This window comes from Telmatherina bonti (genome assembly GCF_933228915.1).
Source record: "Telmatherina bonti genome assembly, chromosome: 13".
In the NCBI taxonomy this organism is placed as follows: Eukaryota; Metazoa; Chordata; class Actinopteri; order Atheriniformes; family Telmatherinidae; genus Telmatherina; species Telmatherina bonti.
This window is the reverse complement of record NC_136611.1, coordinates 35,197,968-35,222,303: the sequence shown is the minus strand read 5'-3', so window position 1 is coordinate 35,222,303 and position 24,336 is coordinate 35,197,968. Positions and strand designations below refer to the sequence as shown.

At 43.8% G+C, this 24,336-nt stretch overlaps 2 protein-coding genes across 2 annotated transcripts; one reads left to right on the top strand and one right to left on the bottom strand.

Annotated features, from left to right (window-relative positions):
- The first annotated feature begins 391 nt into the window (after positions 1-391).
- Positions 392-4,240, top strand: gstt2 (glutathione S-transferase theta 2). Its single transcript, XM_079250760.1, has 5 exons — positions 392-609; positions 1,937-2,024; positions 2,091-2,241; positions 3,525-3,701; positions 3,782-4,240. The coding sequence occupies exons 1-5, from the start codon at positions 486-488 to the stop codon at positions 3,926-3,928; spliced, it is 687 nt and encodes a 228-aa protein (XP_079106886.1). The 5' UTR covers positions 392-485; the 3' UTR covers positions 3,929-4,240.
- A 3,015-nt stretch (positions 4,241-7,255) lies between these two features.
- Positions 7,256-24,305, bottom strand: chek2 (checkpoint kinase 2; the record flags this gene model as incomplete). Its single annotated transcript, XM_079251739.1, has 14 exons — positions 24,204-24,305; positions 17,864-18,132; positions 16,983-17,107; positions 16,774-16,906; positions 14,060-14,150; positions 13,891-13,987; positions 13,617-13,670; positions 13,425-13,489; positions 12,419-12,518; positions 8,395-8,558; positions 8,203-8,318; positions 8,040-8,125; positions 7,777-7,908; positions 7,256-7,402 (listed from the first exon to the last, which is right to left on the bottom strand). Exons 2-14 carry the CDS (start codon positions 18,123-18,125, stop codon positions 7,256-7,258), a joined length of 1,572 nt encoding a protein of 523 aa, XP_079107865.1. The 5' UTR covers positions 18,126-18,132; positions 24,204-24,305.
- Positions 24,306-24,336: the final 31 nt, after the last annotated feature.

Genomic DNA, 24,336 nt, shown 5'->3' with positions numbered 1-24,336 from the left:
AAGCTGATGAAGATGATGGAGGATTCTTCACACCCTCTCCACAACACAGTGATGAAACAACAAAGTGTGTTCAGTGAGAGGCTTCTTCAGGTCCGATGTAAGACTGAAAGATACAGAAGATCATTCCTGCCAGCAGCCATCAGCCTCCAGAACAAGACCTCCTCTAGTTAATTATATACCACAATACTGAGTTTCCCTTTGGGGATTAATAAAGTATTTTTCATTACATTTCATAAAAACAAGACTAGATTAAACTCTGAGTCCAGGTTGGCAGGATCAGGGTGACAACCAGCAGAACCTCCCTCTGACTGGTCTGGTTTGGTGCGGCTGCAGCGCGCGGGGCGGCCTGCAGGGGGAGCGCGTGAGCAGCCGCACCGCAGGCACACAGCAGCAGAAGAAGGAACAGCTGTTTCAGACCAACAGCTGCTGTTTGGATGTTTGCAGCTTTTCCCACCAGGTAACCAGGTGAAAACGGTTCCGTCTCCATGGCAACTGGCAGGCTGGTAGAGGTGTACCTGGACCTGCTGTCGCAGCCCTGCCGCGCGATCCAGATCCTGCTCACCTGCAACAAGATCCCGCACCGGGTCCGACCCGTGGCGCTGCGCAGAGGTGAGCCGACTAACCAACCCACCAGCTAACTAACTAACTAACTAACCAACTAACCCGCAGAGGGTCCTGACCTCTTGCCCCGCTGACCTTTCACCTACTTCCACAAGTTCCGCGAAAAACAAACAAACAAGAAAAAGAGAAACTATTTCATGATTAAAACACGTAAATATAAACATGTGGCAACATGCCAGGATGTAAACAAAGACCTAAAGTAGTGTTCAGGTGTAAACAGGTGGAGCTCGTGCGTTAGCTCGTTAGGTGTTGCCAGGGCCGGATTAAAAGTGCCCAGGGCCCCGGGCCCAGAGTGTTGCAGGGCCCCTTCCCCACCGCAACGTTGTGAAAATTGTGAATGATACACGGTGAAACGACATTTCTAACATCTCTCAGCCAGTGGTACCAGTAGTAACACACCAGGTGGGCCCCTGGGATGAGGTTGACAGTTGCCAGCCTGATCATAACATAAATCCAAGAAAAACCTGCCCAGACCATGAAGTTGCCAGACATGGTATAAAAACGTGAAGTAGACAACAGAAAACACTCAGAGCTTCCTGTCAGCATCACAGATAAATGGCAGATAAACCAACAAAGAGGACAGTAAATCAACCAAATAGGCTAAACATGCTGCAAAACACACCAATGGTGTGATCAATACACCGTTAGGGACACCAGCAGCTCTTTTCACACCTGGTTCACAGAGCAGCTGAGCGATCATAGAACCACAAAAACCACATAAAACCACAAAAATAGTTTTAATCCTTAATTATAGATCATTCAATGAAATGAATAAAAATGCCGCATTAATAAGTGGAGAAAGTGGACTACGACTAACAAAATCCGTCCAACATCCACAGAATCAGTCTTTCTATTAACTGTACAATGTTGGGAACTTGAAGAAATATTTACAGTGACTGGAATCCAGGTGAGCTGGATTAATCACATGATTACACCTGGACATGATGCCGAGGTTATCAGCTTCAATCGACGTGTAGCTTCAGTCCGTCTGCTCGCTAGTCTGTTGCCTTAACGACAGTGAGTTACCAAATGAAATGAAGTGTTTTCATAAAACTCCAATAATCAAATATTTCACTGGATATGCGATGTTGTGTAGATTTTTATAAAATATATATATATATATATATATATATATATATATATATATATATATATATAAAAATAATTATATTTTCCATTTTTTCTACCATAAAACACCAATATGTTGTGTTGTTTTCACAATATTAACCCCCCCCCCCCCCGCCTAACTCATTTTACCCGCCTGGTGGAACCAAAAGTTGCCCAGTTAAATCTGAACAGACATGTTGACTCGCAGGAGAACATCGGACTCCGGACTTCACCAGTCTGAACCCCATGCAGAAGGTTCCGGTCATGGTGGACGGCGGCTTCGTCCTCACAGAGAGGTGAGCATGCACGTGGTCACGCGCACTCTCATGCACCTGCTCATGTCTGATATTAATGTGTCATAGCGACGCCATCCTCAAGTACCTGGCGACCAAGTACGCCATCCCAGAGCACTGGTATCCACGGCAACTGGAGAGACGAGCCAGAGTGGACGAGTACACGGCCTGGCATCACACCAACACGCGCCCCCACGCCGCCAAAGTCTTCATTCTGGAGGTGAACACACACACACACACACACTTTCTACAGCATGAGTCTCTGGTTGTGTCTTAGCTCTGGGTCGACACACACATGTATGTATTAGAAATTCAGCTTTACCCAGAAGCACTCCGGCTTCCTCCCACCGTGCATGGTGTGGAGGAGAGTGGAGACGCTACATAACATGCTACTAAATGGTAACGTGTCCCGTTCAGCTGCGACCAGCGCTGTTGTCCCCGACCTCCAACCATCATGTTGGAACCAAACTGCTGCCAAACGTCTAGAAGTGATGCAACATCAGCGGTGGAGAATTCTCATTTATTCACAAGTTTAGTCTCATTTCTGTCTTTATGTCTCCGTCTCCTGCACCTCCTCCTCTGTGAGGACACGCCTGCTGGGGGGACAAGGTGGAACCCCCCCCTCTCCAACCACATCTGCAGCGCTGCAACCCAGCTGGGACACACAGGAACACCAGTATGTTCCCAGTAAATAAACTGGAGTCAGAGACGTCTCATTTATGTGTGTTTATTTTATAATCTGAAGCAAAGGAGTGTTTGGTTCCAGCGTATCTCTGGACTCCTTCATTTTCCTCACCAGCTTCTAATCTGTGGCAGTGGGTCCCCCCCCTCATGGAAATGAGATGGATTAATATTTATCAGGGGTGTTCACCTGACCTTTTACAGCCAACATGTGGGCGTGGCCAGATGTTCCCTCACGTGGTAAAACTTAGTGTTGATCCTGACTTATGAAGCGAAACAGACATGGGACGTGCTGCTTTATAAATCAGGAAGTTTTTGTGCCACATTTCCTGTTTTCTGTACGTACGCCACCTCTAGTCATCGTTGCTACGCAGGTTTATAAATGAGGCCCCTGGAGAGGTGCGCTCTCAGCCCAATCGGACCACCGCCTCCACGTTTGATGTTTCGCTGCTAAATGACAAGAAATCAAATGAAAATTTGTTTTCCATTTTATTTTTACTATATTTATTGCTCTTGTGCGTTTGGTGCAAGAAAGGGAAACATTTTAGTAGATAGAAACCGTATCAGTAGTTGCTAGGCAACGGGGGACTGAAGCACCACGGGTAATTCGTGTACACCGTCTCATTCCATGAACTGTAGGCGGCTTCAGAGTCTGCAGACTTTGCGGGACTCTGTAGTCCACGTGGTCCGCTCAGACCCCAAACTGGGACGCAGCCGATGTGACTGGGAGTTTACCCGCATGTGGTTTCTGTTGCACTGGTTGTCATGACAACATCCCCACCAGCAGCTGTTACTGGACCTGTTTTGGCTCCGCCCCCTCAGGTGTTACTGCCGACACAGCTCGGTGCCCCGGTGGACGAGCAGCGTCTGAAGCAGGCGCTATCACAGCTGGACGACACGTTGGACAAACTGGAGTCCATGTTCCTTCGCCGGCAGCCGTTCCTCTGCGGCGATGACATCACTGTGGCCGACCTGCTCGCCATCTGCGAGCTCATGCAGGTCAGATGTTCACAGTGCAGGTGTAAGGTGGGAGGGGCCTAGTAGGCGTTTGATCCTGATGATGCTCTTTGTGTGTGCAGCCTCTAGGAGGGGGGCGGGACATCCTGAAGGACCGCCCACTCCTGCAGCGATGGAAGAGTCGCGTCCAATCAGCTGTTGGCGATTCGTTTGATGAAGCTCATGCTGTGCTCTACGCAGTCAGAGACCGTCGCCGAGCCCGGCTGTGATGTCACTGAGGGGAGGGGCATCGATACGACCCGCAGTGAAGCAGATTGGCTGGAGGAGGAGGACGAAGAGGAGGGGTTTGATTTCAAATCAATAATCTGAATCCTTAATTTTCATAATTTAAATGTTTGATTGAAGCTACAAACAGTAGCATTAAAGTTGCCTTCATCATCATCATCATCATCATGACCTTCATTCAATGCCTTCAGCATCATCATCTTAACCATCATCTTCATCACCTGATCCATCAGATTTTTTATCTTTGAAGAATTTTAACTGTAATGTAAACATGAATAAAGTTAATTTTATTTTCTCATCCGTGTGGTGACTTCACACACACACACACACACACACACACACACACACACACACACACACACACACACACACTCAATCTGGATCCAGATCCCCATGTGATCCAGTTCTCCAGGAAATCCAGGTCCACCGACTCTTCGCTGGTCCAGACCTGGAGGATCTTTGACATCATGGACTGGGACGGGGTCACAGAGACCACATGAAACGGGATCAGCGCCGTGTTTTCAGTCCAGAACCAGCTGATCCGATGCGGACATCAGAATGAGAGCGGAGCTGTGAGACTGTCCAGGGACACGCCGAGACGGAGAAACACTTTGTATCCTGCAGAGAAGTGAAACATCTGAGCGGATCAGGACCACAGGAACAGAGTTCCTCAGATAAGAAATGCAACAAGGCGACGTGCATCTGTCCCCGTGATGAGACGGGTCCAACATGTGGACCTGTAGTCCTGCTCCAGACCAAGAAGAATCTCGGACAGCTGCTGAGATGGTCCAAACCCAAACGAGCTCCTCCTGATCGCTGGGATCAGTTAAAGATAGATTATTAATACACTGGGCTGTAAAAGTTTTGACACATTACAGTCACAAACATGAATAAATATTATTGGGATTTTATGTGAAAGACCAACAGTGTCACATAATTGTGAAATACAATGAAAATTTAACCCGATTTAATCTTTTTGCCCAAATAAAAAACCTTAAGTGCAGTGTGGAAAAGTATCCATCCCCTCCGACTTCAGCCGGTTGCCTGATGTCTACCGAGAGACCTGAGTGTCTGATCTCAGAACAAATACAGCTGTTCTCTGATGCCGCAGATGTTTGGGAAGAGCGCCACCTATTTTATGTGCCCCGCCACTGCATCTCATCAATCTTTATGAAAAATGACACACGTTCTACATGACAGGGTGAACAAAGAATCCTCTTAACATCATGGGGAAATGTCAACAGGAAGGCGGCTATTTTAGGTCAAAGTCGCCATTTTGGCATTTTACTCACCTCGCATTTGAATGAACTCATCCTAGGGCTTTTATCCAACTGAGCCAAAAATTGGTCAGAATACTCAGGAGGCATGTGGGATTAAAAGTTGTGCTAATCGCTTACAGAATCCAGGGCATGTAGGAGGGGCGGGGCCTCAAAGTTAATGTCTCGCCATGAAAAACGAACTTCCACATAAAACAACATATCTGCACCAAATTTCCTAGAAATGATGGTAGTCCCATCCTGAAGAGGTCTATATGTCAATGATTGGAATATTGATTACCCACGCCCCCTGGTGGCCGGAAGTCTTTGTACTCAAGACACCCATTTCTCTGGCTTTGTGTGAACCACCAAGCTCAAATTGGGTCAGACAACAGAAAACATGTTGGGGGAGATAGCTGGTGAAAAGCGTTGCTCTACATGTGACCGTGTCGCCATGACATCATAAATCAATATAAATCTCTCAGTTTTGATCTGATCACCATAAACCTTAGAGGGATTATCCATGGCCCCAGTAAAGAGATTGATATGACAATTACTGGTGAAAGTGTAAGCCCCGCCCACATCCAACAGGAAGTGGGTTATTTCCACAGTGAGTGGTCCATCTCCTGAACAATCAATCTCTAACACTTGAAACTTCTTCACAATATATCAAACCCTTTCAGGTTGGGACAGTAAAAAAACTCAAGCTCCTACGCCAAACGTAACCATGGCGAATGATGCTCCTTATGAAACAGGAAGTACCTGTAACCATCTGTAACCTGTAAGCCATTAAACCTTTGATCTCCACCAAACCTGGCAAGGGTCATGATAGTCACGCTATTAACTCAATCACCTAGAAACATGTTGAAAAATTCCCAATATGAATGGATAGCGGCCCCTACAATATTTCAATTGATTAGCCCCGCCCACTCAGTGTACTGACATGCATTAAATTTGGTACACGAGTCATCCCTGTCAAGACCTACAAAAAATCCTCTTGGATCTCTTGGCTAAATGAAACAAAGTCATCCATTTTGAAAAAGGTGACAGTTTCGGGGTCATTTTGTTGATTTTCAAACTCCAAAAGACACCAAAATTCGTCAACATGCTGATGAATCATGTGTGATTAAAAGTTGAGTTTTTCTTTTATAGAATCCAAGTTGTGTAGAAAAGGGCGGGGCCTCAAAGTTTTATGTTTCGCTGTAACAAACTGCCACATAAAACTACATATCTGCACCAAACTTACTAGATATGATGGTAGTCCCATCCTCAACACGTGTGCTTTTCAAGTAAAAATTTGCCCCACCCACTGGCGACAGGAAATGTCCCATCTTAAAAGCAAGGTCGCTATTTATCTCCGATATACAACACCCAATCTGCACTAAACTGATGATGTGTCAGTCTAGTACAATGCAGACCAGAAGCACGTGTCTATAGGACCTCAACCCCATAGCCCCGACCCTGGAGACAGTAAGTGATCTGTTTTAAAGCCTAAATGAAGTGATGTTCAGTCTAGCTGCAGGTGAGGGCGAGCGAAGGATGGGGTGAGGTCACAGAGGAAGGGGGGGCCAATGGGCTGAGCAGCGCCGTAGGTGCGAGGGCCTTCACAGCTGTTTGCAGTTCTCTAGTTGCCATTGTAGTTCACAATTATGTGACACTTTGTGTTGGTTTTTCACATAAAATTCCAATAAAATATATTTATGTTTGTGTTGTGTAATGTGTCAAAATGTGGAAAAGTTCAAGTGGTGTGAATACTTTTGCAGTTCACTGTATTCGTTGTGAATCCTGATCAGAAAGTAAAACTGTAACTTGACACTCTGAAGGAGGCAGTCCATGGTTTCCATGGCAGCATGTACTCCACAGCTTCACATCAGATTATAAATGATCAGGAAGGTGAAACTATACCGAATGTTCCTTTAATCAGAACCGGAGTAGAACATCAGTAGAACCGGATCAGAACAGATTCAGAACAATCAGGCAGATCTCCATAGAAACGGGCTCAACTTTAATACAAAAACACCCTTATTTACAACGTCACATCTCACTACACAGTCGCTACACAGACAGGGGGCGGAGCTTAGCTCCGTTTGGCAGGATGCTCTGCATCATCTTCGCCTTCATCTCTTCCTCGTTTCCTCCCCCGGGTCTCTCCTGCTGCTGGCTCCGCCTCCTGCTGGGAGAAGAGGCGGAGTCAGGCGTCGGCTGCTCATTCAAGCAGATTTCCCACCAAACAAAACTAATTTCATCAGTGTTGTTTCAAACATGACATAATAACACAACCTCATCATCACCCGATGGTCTTACAGACAAACCAGAGACCTCCAGCTGGAGTTGGATCTGCAAGCTTTCTGATCCAGTCTGATCTAGATCTAGAACATGTCGGAATGAGCTGGATCAAACTGGTCTGAAATCCTCTGACTCAGACGGGAAGACCAGGAAAGAGGTGTGTACGTGTTAGCAGTAGCATCATGCTACCTCCGTCAGCTCTTCGCTGCAACGCATGATGGCTCTTCTTCAACAGTGTAGTTTACTACTGCTGCTCCAGCTTGACTGAATGTATGTACATGTATGGTTACCATGGAAACAGGAGCTTGGTGAGGACCAGCAGGGGGGTCACGACTTGGAGCTGGGTCAGGACCAGGACCCTGGTCAGCAGCTCCACCTGATGGGTACATGAGTCTGTGAGCCGTCGTCAACATCTCTTGATCCTGCAACATGACAGAAACGATCAATAAGCTGCCTACACTTCCCATCATGCACCACAGTCACATGTTCAACCCTCCAACACCAGGCTGAATCAGCTGGTTCTGCTGCTGGGGACAACCGGAGTGGATTTCACCTGTAACCAGGGGTGCTGCAGAGCTTCATCGATGGTCATCCTCTTGGTGGGATCGACAACCAGCAGCTTCCTCACCATGTCTTTGGCTGAAATACATCAAAGACCATCAAAGCTAAAGTTTCCATCAGCTGACGTCCAGCAGAACCTGCTGCGGTGGACGTACCTTCATCAGAAACAGCTCTCCACTTGGACGGAACCATGGTGAACTCTCCCCGGATGATCTGCTCGGTAACCGAATGGCTGCTGAACTTCTCATGGAACGGAGCGTAACCACTCAGGCTGACGGACACAGAAACAGTCAAACCTCAGACACTCTCGTCAGCAGGCGAGGCGGGTGCACGAGGGCGGAGCCTACCAGACAAAGAGCAGCACGCCGAGGCTCCAGGCGTCCACGGCGAGGCCGTAGCCGGTCGTAGAGGCATGGGTAAAGACTTCAGGAGCCAGGTAAGATGGAGTCCCGCACAGAGTCCTCATCAGCACCGCCTCTTCCAGAATGCGGGACTGGTTAAAGTCCGTTACCTGACGTCACAGAAATAAGCTTCAGCAAGTGAAGACTTCAGCCTGCGATCGCAAGTCCAGTTCAGGTCTGAAACCATCTATCTTACGTATAAGTCAACCGCCAAACCTTTGAGTCAAGTCTCAAGTCTTTCATCTCGCGTCGAAGGCTGCATGTACATCAGGAGAGTCCGCCAGACTCGGTCTGATTGTGGACTTGGTTTGGTTGGGGAACGGGCTAGTCACCAGGATGGTCTAGGCAACTGGTGATTGGGCAGGGAAGTTCCACACCTTTGGTTTGGTTCGTGTTCAAACTGCACTTAAGTTGTCCAAACCGCCCGGAAAGCGTCAGTTAAAACACGTGACCCCCCCAATGGCGACACATGGCTGCATTATATAGTAGACAAATTAGAATTTATTCTGTTGGCGATTCGGACACGAATTTACCTTGTCGCAGAACATGAGACTAATGGCTATCACCTCGGCAACCACCATGCATTGTTCCAAATCCAAATCAATTGTAATTTATTCTCTTTTTGTTGCAAATTTTTTCAACAACTTGAAAAATTAAATGACCTTAAACTTACTTTTAAGTTCGTGTCACTTGGCGCCACTTTGAGCTCCTGCCTGCAATGCATTGTGGTCTACATCGATCCGCCCAGTGACCTTCGATGCTCACTGATTTTCATTGTAGGTTTTTCAGTGCACTACTTTTTTCTCTCTGTACTTTCGGACACACCTGGAAAATGGCCAGTATACAGGGCATTGTAGCCAACAAACGACTGCAGAGTCATTTGATGGACTCCTGGATACTTTCACTCTGAACACCTTGAATGTGATGGATGATGCACCGTCTTGCTCACATCTGTTATGGTTGAAGAGTTTTTCAGCCCACAGCCCCTTCCCAAGAAATGCAATAACTTTGCCAACTTTTTCGGTGAAATCTGCAGCATTTAGCTGTTATGTTGCAAACAAGTGGAACAAACAGATTTTGGAGGTAAAATGTCGACACCTTTAAATGCAGGTTAAAAACATTTCCTCCCTCATGCGTGTATGCATGAGATCTGCCCAGTAATTTTTAACTGATCTTGCTTTTAATTATCTGAAATTATTTTATGATTTTATTATGATTTTTGTTATTTGTTGTTGTCTTTTTCTTTCCACCATCTGTAATGCTTTTAATGTCTTGTAAATGAGATGTGCTGCACAAATAAACTTGCCTTCTTTGTCTATTTATTCAGGCAGGCTGCAGAAAGTTTCTACTTCTTTTCTTACTTTTGTGGACATGATTTTTTCCCCTTTAACTGATAAAACATTGAGATCTCCTTTATTCTGCAGGAGTATTTCCAAAGCTTGCACTTTTAGGAAAGTTATTGCATCCCACTGAGCTCAGCCAGTTCGACATTGTTCTGCTGCTGGTTCTGTGATTCAGGATTGGAGAACGCAGCTGGAACCAGGGACGCTGGATGATATCTGCTTTATGCATCATTCTCCCAGCTAGATGAATAAAGACTATGGGAAGGGGGTCTCGTGGTTCAGTGTAGAATACATATACAAAAGAAAAAAAACTTATGATTGAGTTCTGCTTACTAAACATTCACATGGGCAATGTATACTGTGTTATCCTCTTTCCCTTTTTATTATAAAGGAAAAATGACAAAACAAAAACTTCAGATGTAAGAATTATGACAGAAAAGTAACTAATTTAATGAAGGATGGTTGGGGCGGATTTACAATTACGTAATGTGGTAATATCTGAGGGTCACGCTATACACGCTATACATAAACAGGTCAGGTCCAGAATTCAATAGGAGATGTCACCGGGTGGGGTTCTGTCATTAAAATGCATTTGGTTGGGATTGGGTCGGTAAAACTGGACCCATTAGCACTCTGGTCTTGGGGTTCCTAATTTTACTGCAAAACATACGTTTTTCTATCCTACAGTCATTTACAGACGCTTTCATACACAGCAACCTATATGTAAGAAGTGATCAATTAACCATGGCAATTTACCTAACACACACTTCTTGTGTGTGGGAGGAAGCCAGAGTACCTGCAGAGTACCTGAAGCCTAGACTAAGGTGCTAAAAGCTGCAGTTCCCCCTTCATCCACTAGGGGCTGCAAAACAGAACAAATCCCCATAGACTCCCATGTTAAAAAGACCAACTTCACAGCAGAAATACACATGTTTACAGCAGAAATAAACATGTTTACAGCAGAAATAAACATGTTTACAACAGGAATAAACATGTTTACAGCAGGAATAAACATGTTTACAGCAGAAATAAACATGTTTACAGCAGAAATAAACATGTTTACAGCAGAAATAAACATGTTTACAGCAGAGATAAACATGTTCACAGCAGAAATAAACATGTTTACAGCAGAAATAAACATGTTTACAGCAGAGATAAACATGTTCACAGCAGGAATAAACATGTTCACAGCAGAAATAAACATGTTCACAGCAGAAATAAACATGTTTACAGCAGGAATAAACATGTTTACAGTCTGGTGCAACAATCATTTTAGGTTTAATAAGTCCGGTTTACTTTCATGATAACTGTGGGGGGAATAATTTTTTTTTTTTTTTTATAACTCCTCTGTTTAGAAGAAAGTGAACCTTGAAATTTGGGATAATTAGGAACATGCCCTTTTGATTGACAGGTACGCAATATCTCGCTGCAAAAAGGCATAATGTGGAACAACCGCAGTTTTTAGCCGGCTAACAGCTGACTTAGCTTTAGCCCACCTAACATCATTAACTGGTTAGCTGCTGTTAGCTCCAAGTTAACTTGGTTAGCTCTTATCTACAGGCAGGTTGGAGTTTTTTTTTTAGGTGTCCATTTTTCAAATATTTGGGAGTGACAAAACGTGTGATGCTGCCAAGATGGAGACGGTGGGAACCGCCCAATAAATTTAGCTTTTCAGAAACTTATGGGTGACATTAAGGAGGTTCTTTTATATACAGTCTAAGGTTTGATCTCAAGTCCAAGTAAAAATCTCAGGCTTATGATCTCTGGTTTATGTAAAAGCTCAAGGATTTTAGCTTGAGTGTAACTCAAGGGTCAAGCCTTTGACCTGAAGCCCAAATCAAGTCTCAAAACCTAGAACTAGAGTCCAAGTCAAGGATCAAGCAACTGATCCCGAGACCAAATAACAAGCCTTTGATCTCAGGTGCAAGTCAATTCTCAGACCTTTTATCTTGAGTTTAATTCAAGTCTCGAGGTAGGACAGACTAGGTACTAGTTAAGAAGCAATAGTAACAAGCTAACGTTTAAGTTGCTCTGGCTTTAAACTTGCTGCTAAAACATATGTTAACATTAGCTTTCACATTACGAACCTCTCCAGGTAGAACAGTGTTTTAAAGTAGAATAAGTTGGACGTGTTGGATTGAGAGTCCTGGACTTTTATACCTGGCATTTTAGTTTCCTGCTCTTTTATGTGTCGAGTGAAGTGAACTCTAATGAAAGGTGCAACAGGTGTGCTAATGGTGTGTAGTATTTGTGTGAGGCTGCGGCAGTGTTACATCTGGAGACATTAATAAGACAGGAAATCATGAAGAAGACATCAGGAGTGTTGCATGGCAAGTTGCAATAAGTCTCGAGTGTGAATTTTTGAACTCCAAGTCCCAGACCTGAGTCACAGCAGATGAAGGTGTACCTTTATCAGGCATATGTCCTCATTGGAGGACAGCAGGATGTTTTCTGGCTTCAGGTCCCTGTGTATGATCCCACTTCTGTGTAAATACTACACACACACACACACACACACACACACACACACACACACACACACACACACACACACACACACACACACTCAGTTAAGAATGCTGCAACTATAAGAACTGTTCACCATAGCAACAGTAGCCCAAACTTACCTGGACAGCCCGAAGCATCTGATAAAAATACAGTTTGGCGATCGCCTCTTTCAACTGTTGTTTCGACTTTACTCTGTTGAAGAGTTCTCCACCCTCCATCCTTAAACACACAGTTTGCTAAGCTTAGCATTAATGCACGCAGTTAGCTAAGCATCAACCACAAACTGTATATAAAGAGATGAGCGGAGCCTCCGTGACGTCACCCGTAGGTTTCTGAAGAGCTGAAATGAAGCTCGGCTGGCGGTTCCTACCATCACCATCTTGGCAGCGTCATGCACATCATCTCGCCCAGAAAATACAAATATGGGCAAAGAGGTGGAGCTGAGAGGGGGGCTGTGAGCGTCATGGTGGATGATTGACATTGAGCGAACTCCGAGCTTTCTGTAGCTAAGAGCTAACCAAGCTAACCCGGAGATAACAGCAGCTAACCAGCTAACGGAGGTAAGCGGGCTAAAGCTAAGTCACGTTGTTAACCGGCTAAAAACTGCGGTTGTTCTACGTTCTTCTGACTTGAAGCGGGAGATCAGGTACCTGTCAATCAATAGGACACGCCCCTAAATATGCCGAATTTTAAAATTAAATTACTTTTAAACGGGCGAAAAAATTCACTCCCCCCACAGTTGTCATGAAGGTAAACCTGACCTATTAAACCTAAAAAGGATTTTTGTACCAGGCTGTAAACATGTTTATTTCTGCTGTAAACATGTTTATTTCTGCTGTAAACATGTTTATTCCTGCTGTAAACATGTTTATTCCTGTTGTAAACATGTTTATTTCTGCTGTGAAGTTGGTCTTTTTAACATGGGAGTCTATGGGGATTTGCTCTGTTTTGCAGCCCCTAGTGGATGAAAGGGGGAACTGCAGTTTTATGCACTTCTGCATCGGCTTCACTTTTAACTGCCAGAGGCTCCGTCCATCTTTCATATACGGTCTATGATCAACACGCAGTTAGCTTAATATTACCACACACGGTTAGCTTAGCATCAACATACTGCTTTATACTTACATCTCCAGCACGATGTAGTACCGGTCCTCCGTTTGGAAGAAGTCCTCCGTCTTTATGAGGCACGGCTACGGAAACAACCGGGAGGACACAAATCAAAGAGGACAAAAGGAGATTAAACAAGGAAAAAAGGGAAGGAAACAAGGAGACGTGTTAATGATGGAGTTTGTCTCTTCTTCATGGTTTGACACTCACGTGGTCGATCCGCTGCAGGATCTCAATCTCTGTCTTTGCATTTCGGGTCGCTGTCTGTGATTGGACAATGAAAACAAACAGATCACATGTCAGCCATCCTCAGCATGTCATTATCAGTGTGCTTCTGGTGCCATGTTTGTAGTTTTGAGGTCTTTTCTGATGGTGCAGGATGACAGGAAGGATGGAGCAAAAGGGGGAAGGAAACTGATGAAGGATCCGAGGCTGAAGGAAGGCAGAGGTGTTGACCAATCAGAGCACAGAAGAGACGACTCACCCCCTCAGACTGGAAGTTCTTCTTGTTGATGATCTTCACCGCAAACCTCCTGCAGGATGACTGCTCGAAGGCCAGACACACCTCGCCACACACTCCACTGAAACACAAACACTGTGAACCGGGCAGCATGCAGCAGGAAGTGACATCACAGATGCAGGAAGTCACTCACGTGCCGATCCGCCGACTCAGGATGTATTTTTCCCGCAAGCCTTCAGGAAGGCTGGACTGGTCGTCCAACATCAGATCTAAATACACAAACACTGCAGACGGGACAGCGAGACAGGATCGGGACAGGTAAGACAGGTGACATGAGGTGAAAGACAGGATGGGGACAGGTAAGACAGGTAAGACAGGTGACATGAGGTGAGAGACAGGATGGAGACAGGTAAGACAGGTAAGACAGGTGACATGAGGTGAGAGACAGGATGGGGACAGGTAAGACAGGTAAGACAGGTGACATGAGGTGAGAGACAGGATGGGGACAGGTAAGACAGGTGACATGAGGTGAGAGACAGGATGGAGACAGGTAAGACAGGTGACATGAGGTGAGAGACAGGAGGGAGACAGGTAAGACAGGTGACATGAAGTGAGAGACAGGATGGGGACAGGTAAGACAGGTAAGACAGGTGACATGAGGTGAGAGACAGGATGGGGACAGGTAAGACAGGTGACATGAGGTGAGAGACAGGATGGAGACAGGTAAGACAGGTAAGACAGGTGACATGAGGTGAGAGACAGGATGGAGACAGGTAAGACAGGTAAGACAGGTGACATGAGGTGAAAGACAGGATGGAGACAGGTAAGACAGGTAAGACAGGTGACATGAGGTGAGAGACAGGATGGGGACAGGTAAGACAGGTGACATGAGGTGAGAGACAGGATGGAGACAGGTAAGACAGGTAAGACAGGTGACATGAGGTGAGAGACAGGATGGAGACAGGTAAGACAGGTAAGACAGGTGACATGAGGTGAAAGACAGGATGGAGACAGGTAAGACAGGTAAGACAGGTGACATGAGGTGAGAGACAGGATGGGGACAGGTAAGACAGGTGACATGAGGTGAGAGACAGGATGGAGACAGGTAAGACAGGTAAGACAGGTGACATGAGGTGAAAGACAGGATGGGGACAGGTAAGACAGGTAAGACAGGTGACATGAGGTGAGAGACAGGATGGAGACAGGTAAGACAGGTAAGACAGGTGACATGAGGTGAGAGACAGGATGGGGACAGGTAAGACAGGTGACATGAGGTGAGAGACAGGATGGAGACAGGTAAGACAGGTAAGACAGGTGACATGAGGTGAGAGACAGGATGGAGACAGGTAAGACAGGTAAGACAGGTGACATGAGGTGAGAGACAGGATGGGGACAGGTAAGACAGGTAAGACAGGTGACATGAGGTGAGAGACAGGATGGGGACAGGTAAGACAGGTAAGACAGGTGACATGAGGTGAGAGACAGGATGGAGACAGGTAAGACAGGTGACATGAAGTGAGAGACAGGATGGGGACAGGTAAGACAGGTAAGACAGGTGACATGAGGTGAGAGACAGGATGGGGACAGGTAAGACAGGTGACATGAGGTGAGAGACAGGATGGAGACAGGTAAGACAGGTGACATGAAGTGAGAGACAGGATGGGGACAGGTAAGACAGGTGACATGAGGTGAGAGACAGGATGGAGACAGGTAAGACAGGTGACATGAGGTGAGAGACAGGATGGGGACAGGTAAGACAGGTGACATGAGGTGAGAGACAGGATGGAGACAGGTAAGACAGGTGACATGAAGTGAGAGACAGGATGGGGACAGGTAAGACAGGTGACATGAGGTGAGAGACAGGATGGAGACAGGTAAGACAGGTGACATGAGGTGAGAGACAGGATGGAGACAGGTAAGACAGGTGACATGAGGTGAAAGACAGGATGGGGACAGGTAAGACAGGTAAGACAGGTGACGAGGTGAAAGACAGGATGGGGACAGGTGGGACAGGTAAGACAGGTGACATGAGGTGAGAGACAGGATGGAGACAGGTAAGACAGGTGACATAAGGTGAGAGACAGGATGGAGACAGGTAAGACAGGTAAGACAGGTGACATGAGGTGAAAGACAGGATGGAGACAGGTAAGACAGGTGACATGAGGTGAGAGACAGGATGGGGACAGGTAAGACAGGTAAGACAGGTGACATGAGGTGAGAGACAGGATGGGGACAGGTAAGACAGGTAAGACAGGTGACATGAGGTGAGAGACAGGGTAGAGTCCGATCAGACAGGATGGGGACAGGTAAGACAGGTAAGACAGGTGACATGAGGTGAGAGACAGGATGGGGACAGGTAAGACAGGTAAGACAGGTGACATGAGGTGAGAGACAGGATGGGGACAGGTAAGACAGGTAAGACAGGTGACATGAGGTGAGAGACAGGATGGGGACAGGTAAGACAGGTAAGACAGGTGACATGAGGTGAGAGACAGGATGGGGACAGGTAAGACAGGTGACATGAGGTGAAAGACAGGATGGGGACAGGTAAGACAGGTAAGACAGGTGACATGAGGTGAGAGACAGGATGGGGACAGGTAAGACAGGTGACATGAGGTGAAAGACAGGATGGGGACAGGTAAGACAGGTAAGACAGGTGACATGAGGTGAGAGACAGGGTAGAGTCCGATCAGACAGGATGGGGACAGGTAAGACAGGTAAGACAGGTGACATGAGGTGAGAGACAGGGTAGAGTCCGATCAGACAGGATGGGGACAGGTGGAACAAACGAAGGTTATGTGGAACAGAGGATGGGCATGTGGGACATAATAAGAACAGGTGGGACAGAAAAGGGACAGGTGAGACAAAAAACTGGTGAAAAAGAGGGACAGGTGGGACAAGTTTTACCTTTATTCTTCTGCTCAGCCAGAGCGAGGACAGCATTGTTGACCAACGGAAGTTTCTTTCCTTTCCCAACCAGAACCCCATTTACGAAGGTCCCGTTGTTGCTGAAGTCCTCTACGAAGACTTCGGAGTCCTCCTGAAGGACAGACAGATGGATGTAAGTGAGTCCAGTTCCTGGACAGACCGGTTTCCCTGCAGCGTTGGTTCCTCACTCTGTAGATCCTGAAGTGTTTCTTGCTGTAGATTCGAAACTTTGTGGATCCTCTTTCATCAGGATCATCCAGGACGTAGTTACACCTGGAGTCTCGTCCGAACAGGTACTGGTCCTCTATGCAGTCTGTAAACATAAACATCTGCTGACTGATCATAGAGAAGTGGACCCAGCAAACAAAGATGTCAACATGATGTCAGAGTGATGTCAACATGATGTCAGAGTGATGTTAACATGATGTCAGAGTGATGTTAACATGATGTCAGAGTGATGTCAACATGTCAGAGTGATGTCAACATGATGTCAGAGTGATGTCAACATGATGTCAGAGTGATGTTAACATGATGTCAGAGTGATGTCAACATGTCAGAGTGATGTCAACATGATGTCAGAGTGATGTCAACATGATGTCAACATGATGTCAGAGTGATGTCAACATGATGTCAGAGTGATGTCAACATGATGTCAGAGTGATGTCAGAGTGATGTCAACATGATGTCGGAGTGATGTCAGAGTGATGTCAACATGATGTCAGAGTGATGTTAACATGATGTCAGAGTGATGTTAACATGATGTCAGAGTGATGTCAACATGTCAGAGTGATGTCAACATGATGTCAGAGTGATGTCAACATGATGTCAGAGTGATGTCAGAGTGATGTCAGAGTGATGTCAACATGATGTCGGAGTGATGTCAACATGATGTCAGAGTGATGTCAACATGATGTCAGAGTGATGTCAACATGATGTCAACATGATGTCAGAGTGATGTCAGAGTGATGTCAACATGATGTCAGAGTGATGTCAACATGATGTCAGAGTGATGTCAACATGATGTCAGAGTGATGTCAACATGATGTCAGAGTGGCGGCGGTGTTGTTACCGTGTCTCCTGAAGCCTCCGGCCATAGGCAGCAGGCGACCCCAGGGTTGTGGTTCTGGCTCCTCTGGGACTGACGGCAGCGTGACGGGGATGGTGTCCACACTGCTCAGAGTCCCCGAGCCGCTGGAGGACTGGCTGCCGGAGGTGGGCCCGCTGGATGAACTAGAACCAGTCTGAGACTGGGACCTGGCCTGGGATGGGGACAGAGTAGACTGGGTTTGCGACTGGGACGGTTCTCCGGCGGGTGGAGTCTCTTCAGACATGTCGGCTCTGCAGAGACATCAGAAGAGGTTAGGGACATTTCTACCGTGATAATCTGGGGACGCAGTTCTGTTGGACGGATTCCTGAACCTTCCTGTTTGTGTCTAAACCAGGGGTGTCCAAAGTTGGTTCTGGAGGGTCGCTGACTTAATTCCTCTTTAGAGCGGCGGGTTGGGAAGGGTTCTGATTGGACAGAGGGTGCACGTGACGTATGACGTATACCGGAAATAAACAAAGTTGGCTCCCTGCTTCTCGTCTTTTCAGTCGTAACTTGTAAAAACTACATAATAAGTACCAGTTTCACCGCTATTTTTATTATGAATGTGAAGTAGCAGCTCAACACCAGCATACTACTTCACTTTCTGCAGCAACTGAGAAGGAGAAGAAAGATAGACCACCGAACACAGGAGGCAAAACAACGCGCGTCATCGGGACAGGACAAGGTAACGAGCATGCTCAGAACGACCAGAATTAACTTAGAGCGGAATGAAGGTTTACATGACAGAGGAATTAAATAGTTCAGGATTAAAATGCGAATAAACCAGACACTTACATCGGAATTAGGTTTAATTCCGAATAAAAATTAGCATTAGGGATTAAGTGTTTACATGGTTGTTTTTCATCAGTTTAAAGCAGAATTAACTTTTATTCGGAATTAAACATGAATTAAAACTAACATGTTAATGTAGTGAATGACTGATTAGTTTGAGTCAGGTGTGTTGGAGCAGGGATACATGGAAAACCTGCAGGACGGCTTGAGGACTGGAGCTGGGCATGCCTGGTCTAGACTGCACTGAACTGAGGGGAACCAGAACGCCTGGACATGTCCCATAAAACTGTTGACCACAACACAATGACATGAACTGCCGCCACAGTCCTGCAACAGTTCTGGTCCAGCAGCGGTTCTTTTCCTCTTTACCGTAAGTGACAACAAGAACAAAACAACATTAAACAACAACAAATAAAGCAATGAAGGCAGGACGGGTGTAGTTAAGGCAATGTGTAAATATGTGGGTGGGTCGCAGACCAACGGGTCAGGTCTGGTCATCCCGACGGGTTCTGGTGGGTGCAGGTCTGAAACATTGGAACATATGGGGGGGAGTTAGGAAGATTCCAAGGGCCCCAAGACTTGATGCACAAACTACATTAAAAATATCATTAAAAATAATACTTTTTTCAAAGGTTGTAATAAAACATAGCAGTAATATAAACTGATAAACCATTTATATGAAAATAACCTAGTTAGATGTCTGCACTGTGATTTAACTCTTTATAGGGCACTCAATGAAATACCTTCAAATTAAAAGTTTTAACCTAAAATTGTTCTTCTGGTATGAACCAAAGCCTCCATTCTGTGGTTACATGAACAAAAAAATGAACAAAAATAGTTTCATGCTGAATATGAAAGGAAACAAAGTGATCAAAAATAGTCACTTGCCCCATAAAGGCTTAAACACAGAACTAGATCTTTATTATTTCCACGGAAAGCTTTTTTTTTTTTTTTTTTATCAGCTTGAACGGTGCTTTAAGTGAGCCATAATGCAGAAGTAAGCAGTACCGGCACTTTTAAATTCTATCCCTTTGCATACCGGTACTACTTTTTACAGCATATAGTGCATACCGGGACTTTTACCGGCTTTCTTCAGCAACCAGTATACCCTCCTACGACTTCATCACATATTACAGCTTATAGCTGTTGATTTGAAGAAAAGAATTATTTAAAAGTCGCCTCAAAAGAAATGTATTGATAAGACCAGTTTAGACACACAACGCTTGCTGTAACCCACAAGTACAGTGGTACTACTAACAGACATGTACTACAGTAGTACTACTAACAGTCATTTACTACAGTAGTACTACTTAACAGTCATTTACTACAGTAGTACTACTAACAGTCATTTACTACAGTAGTACTACTTAACAGTCATTTACTACAGTAGTACTACTTAACAGTCATTTACTACAGTAGTACTACTAACAGTCATTTACTACAGTAGTACTACTTAACAGTCATTTACTACAGTAGTACTACTAACAGTCATTTACTACAGTAGTACTACTAACAGTCATTTACTACAGTAGTACTACTAACAGTCATTTACTACAGTAGTACTACTAACAGTCATTTACTACAGTAGTACTACTTAACAGTCATTTACTACAGTAGTACTACTAACAGTCATTTACTACAGTAGTACTACTTAACAGTCATTTACTACAGTAGTACTACTAACAGTCATTTACTACAGTAGTACTACTTAACAGTCATTTACTACAGTAGTACTACTTAACAGTCATTTACTACAGTAGTACTACTAACAGTCATTTACTACAGTAGTACTACTTAACAGTCATTTACTACAGTAGTACTACTAACAGTCATTTACTACAGTAGTACTACTAACAGTCATTTACTACAGTAGTACTACTAACAGTCATTTACTACAGTAGTACTACTTAACAGTCATTTACTACAGTAGTACTACTAACAGTCATTTACTACAGTAGTACTACTTAACAGTCATTTACTACAGTAGTACTACTAACAGTCATTTACTACAGTAGTACTACTTAACAGTCATTTACTACAGTAGTACTACTAACAGTCATTTACTACAGTAGTACTACTTAACAGTCATTTACTACAGTAGTACTACTAACAGTCATTTACTACAGTAGTACTACTAACAGTCATTTACTACAGTAGTACTACTAACAGACATGTACTACAGTAGTACTACTTAACAGTCATTTACTACAGTAGTACTACTAACAGACATGTACAACAGTAGTACTACTAACAGTCATTTACTACAGTAGTACTACTAACAGTCATTTACTACAGTAGTACTACTTAACAGTCATTTACTACAGTAGTACTACTAACAGTCATTTACTACAGTAGTACTACTAACAGTCATTTACTACAGTAGTACTACTTAACAGTCATTTACTACAGTAGTACTGCCTAACAGTCATTTACTACAGTACTACTACTTAACAGTCATTTACTACAGTAGTACTACTAACAGACATGTACTACAGTAGTACTACTAACAGACATGTACTACAGTAGTACTACTAACAGACATGTACTACAGTAGTACTACTAACAGACATGTACAACAGTAGTACTACTAACAGACACGTACTACAGTAGTACTACTAACAGTCATTTACTACAATAGTACTACTAAGAGTCATTTACTACAGTAGTACTACTAACAGTCATTTACTACAGTAGTACTACTTAACAGTCATTTACTACAGTAGTACTTCTTAACAGTCATTTACTACAGTAGTACTATTTAACAGTCATTTACTACAGTAGTACTACTAACAGTCATTTACTACAGTAGTACTACTTAACAGTCATTTACTACAGTAGTACTACTAACAGTCATTTACTACAGTAGTACTACTTAACAGTCATTTACTACAATAGTACTACTTAACAGTCATTTACTACAGTAGTACTATTTAACAGTCATTTACTACAGTAGTACTACTAACAGTCATTTACTGCAGTAGTACTACTAACAGTCATTTACTACAGTAGTACTACTAACAGACATGTACTACAGTAGTACTACTAACAGACATGTACTACAGTAGTACTACTAACAGACATGTACTACAGTAGTACTACTAACAGACATGTACTACAGTAGTACTACTTCACAGTCATTTACTACAGTAGTACTACTAACAGACATGTACTACAGTAGTACTACTAACAGACATGTACTACAGTAGTACTACTAACAGACATGTACTACAGTAGTACTACTTCACAGTCATTTACTACAGTAGTACTACTTCACAGTCATTTACTACAGTAGTACTACTTCACAGTCATTTACTACAGTAGTACTACTTCACAGTCATTTACTACAGTAGTACTACTTCACAGTCATTTACTACAGTAGTACTACTAACAGTCATTTACTACAGTAGTACTACTTAACTATCATTTACTACAGTAGTACTACTAACAGACATGTACTACAGTAATACTACTAACAGACATGTACTACAGTAGTACTACTAACAGACATGTACAACAGTAGTACTACTAACAGACATGTACTACAGTAGTACTACTAACAGACATGTACAACAGTAGTACTACTAACAGACATGTACAACAGTAGTACTACTAACAGACATTTACTACAGTAGTACTACTAACAGTCATTTACTACAATAGTACTACTAAGAGTCATTTACTACAGTAGTACTACTAACAGTCATTTACTACAGTAGTACTACTTAACAGTCATTTACTACAGTAGTACTATTTAACAGTCATTTACTACAGTAGTACTACTAACAGTCATTTACTACAGTAGTACTACTTAACAGTCATTTACTACAGTAGTACTACTAACAGTCATTTACTACAGTAGTACTACTTAACAGTCATTTACTACAATAGTACTACTAACAGTCATTTACTACAGTAGTACTACTTAACAGTCATTTACTACAGTAGTACTATTTAACAGTCATTTACTACAGTAGTACTACTAACAGTCATTTACTACAATAGTACTACTAACAGTCATTTACTACAGTAGTACTACTTAACAGTCATTTACTACAATAGTACTACTTAACAGTCATTTACTACAGTAGTACTACTTAACAGTCATTTACTACAGTAGTACTACTTAACATTCATTTACTACAATAGTACTACTTAACAGTCATTTACTACAATAGTACTACTTAACAGTCATTTACTACAGTAGTACTACTAACAGTACTACACCAGACAATGAAGGTCAGATGCTGCAGACTAAGTGTTCGGCTGTTCAGTATTTATGAAGATAATTTCTAGATTAAAGATGATATTGCTAAGTGTTATGGACCAGGCCTGATGCTGTGAAAAACATATTTCACAGAGGAAAAGTGTAATAGTACTACACTGTTAAATTAGTCTGGTAATAAGCTAAAGTCTAAATGTCTATTTACAAGCTTTTTTCTTACATATTCATGAATGAGGAGGGTATTTTTGTAAATAAACCACTTCAGTGGTTTTTCCTACAAAAATGTGAATATTTTCTGCATTGTTTTATTGTTAATTCATGCATGAAAGGGTTAATGAACTTTAAGTTTATGTATTTTCTTTTCAGTGTTATTTTTAATGTCCAGCAATGAGGCTTGAAGTTCATAAAAGTGTCTCCATGGCACTCTGAATTTGGCAAATCTGGATTTGATTTAGAACTTGCTGGATTTGTTCTTTGTCATTTCTGTGCAATAAAACTATTAATCTACAGATCAATTCATAGATCTATATATTAGTATCAGCCATGTTATTGTCCAGTATTAGAATGACAAACTGACAGCAAGTCATTAAGGGAGTACCACCACTTATTTTGTTCCACTTAAAGGCTTGAAGCCACTGAGGCCAAAACGAAAATGTAAGATTTGCGGTGGTGGGGTCTATGTCATGGTCTTTCATAGGGCCCAAAATTCCTGGCGGCACCCCTGCTTATTTCAATGTGGTTATAGAACTTTTTCTGGTGTTTTACTGGTGTTTACACAGTATCAGAGAGATGGGATTATCGGATGCAGATAAATTCAGTTAAATCAGACTAGCAGCTGCAGTGTGAACGCGCCTTGGCTATGCTGGGCTGATTGGACCAAACTGCGTTTAAAAAACCGCTCATTTTACCTACATGCGGCTCGTGGGTTCAAACGCAGACATAAAACACAAGTTTCAAACATTCGCCACGTGCCTGATGGGTCGCGCTGTCATTCGGCTGAAACGGACCACATAGAAAATCAGCGGCGCGTGCAGGAGTTCACAAAAACCGGGAGAACTCGCGCACGAACACGTGTGACGTGCATCTTCATTAGGATTCAGTTTTCACCAGGTACGCGCGTGCCATAAAATATGAACGGTCTGGACCTGCAGCCAGGGACCAGGTAATTCCGGAACCTGCAAGACAAGGTGGAACAGAACCACATCACGTGGTTTATCCTGTCTCTTCCAGCCCGACGCGCATCCTGCAGGATCAAGCGTGCCGAGTCGTGCTAAACCGCGCTGACACCGACATGAAGCGTTCACTCACTGGTCAGACTGTCTGCTGCAGTTCGGCTTTCCTTCGGTTCGGATAGGTCCAGTACAAACCAACTAAAAGCGTGAAAAGCAGCACGCGCATGAGAATTTCCCGGGAATTTTCAGGAAACTTTACTTCCTGGTGC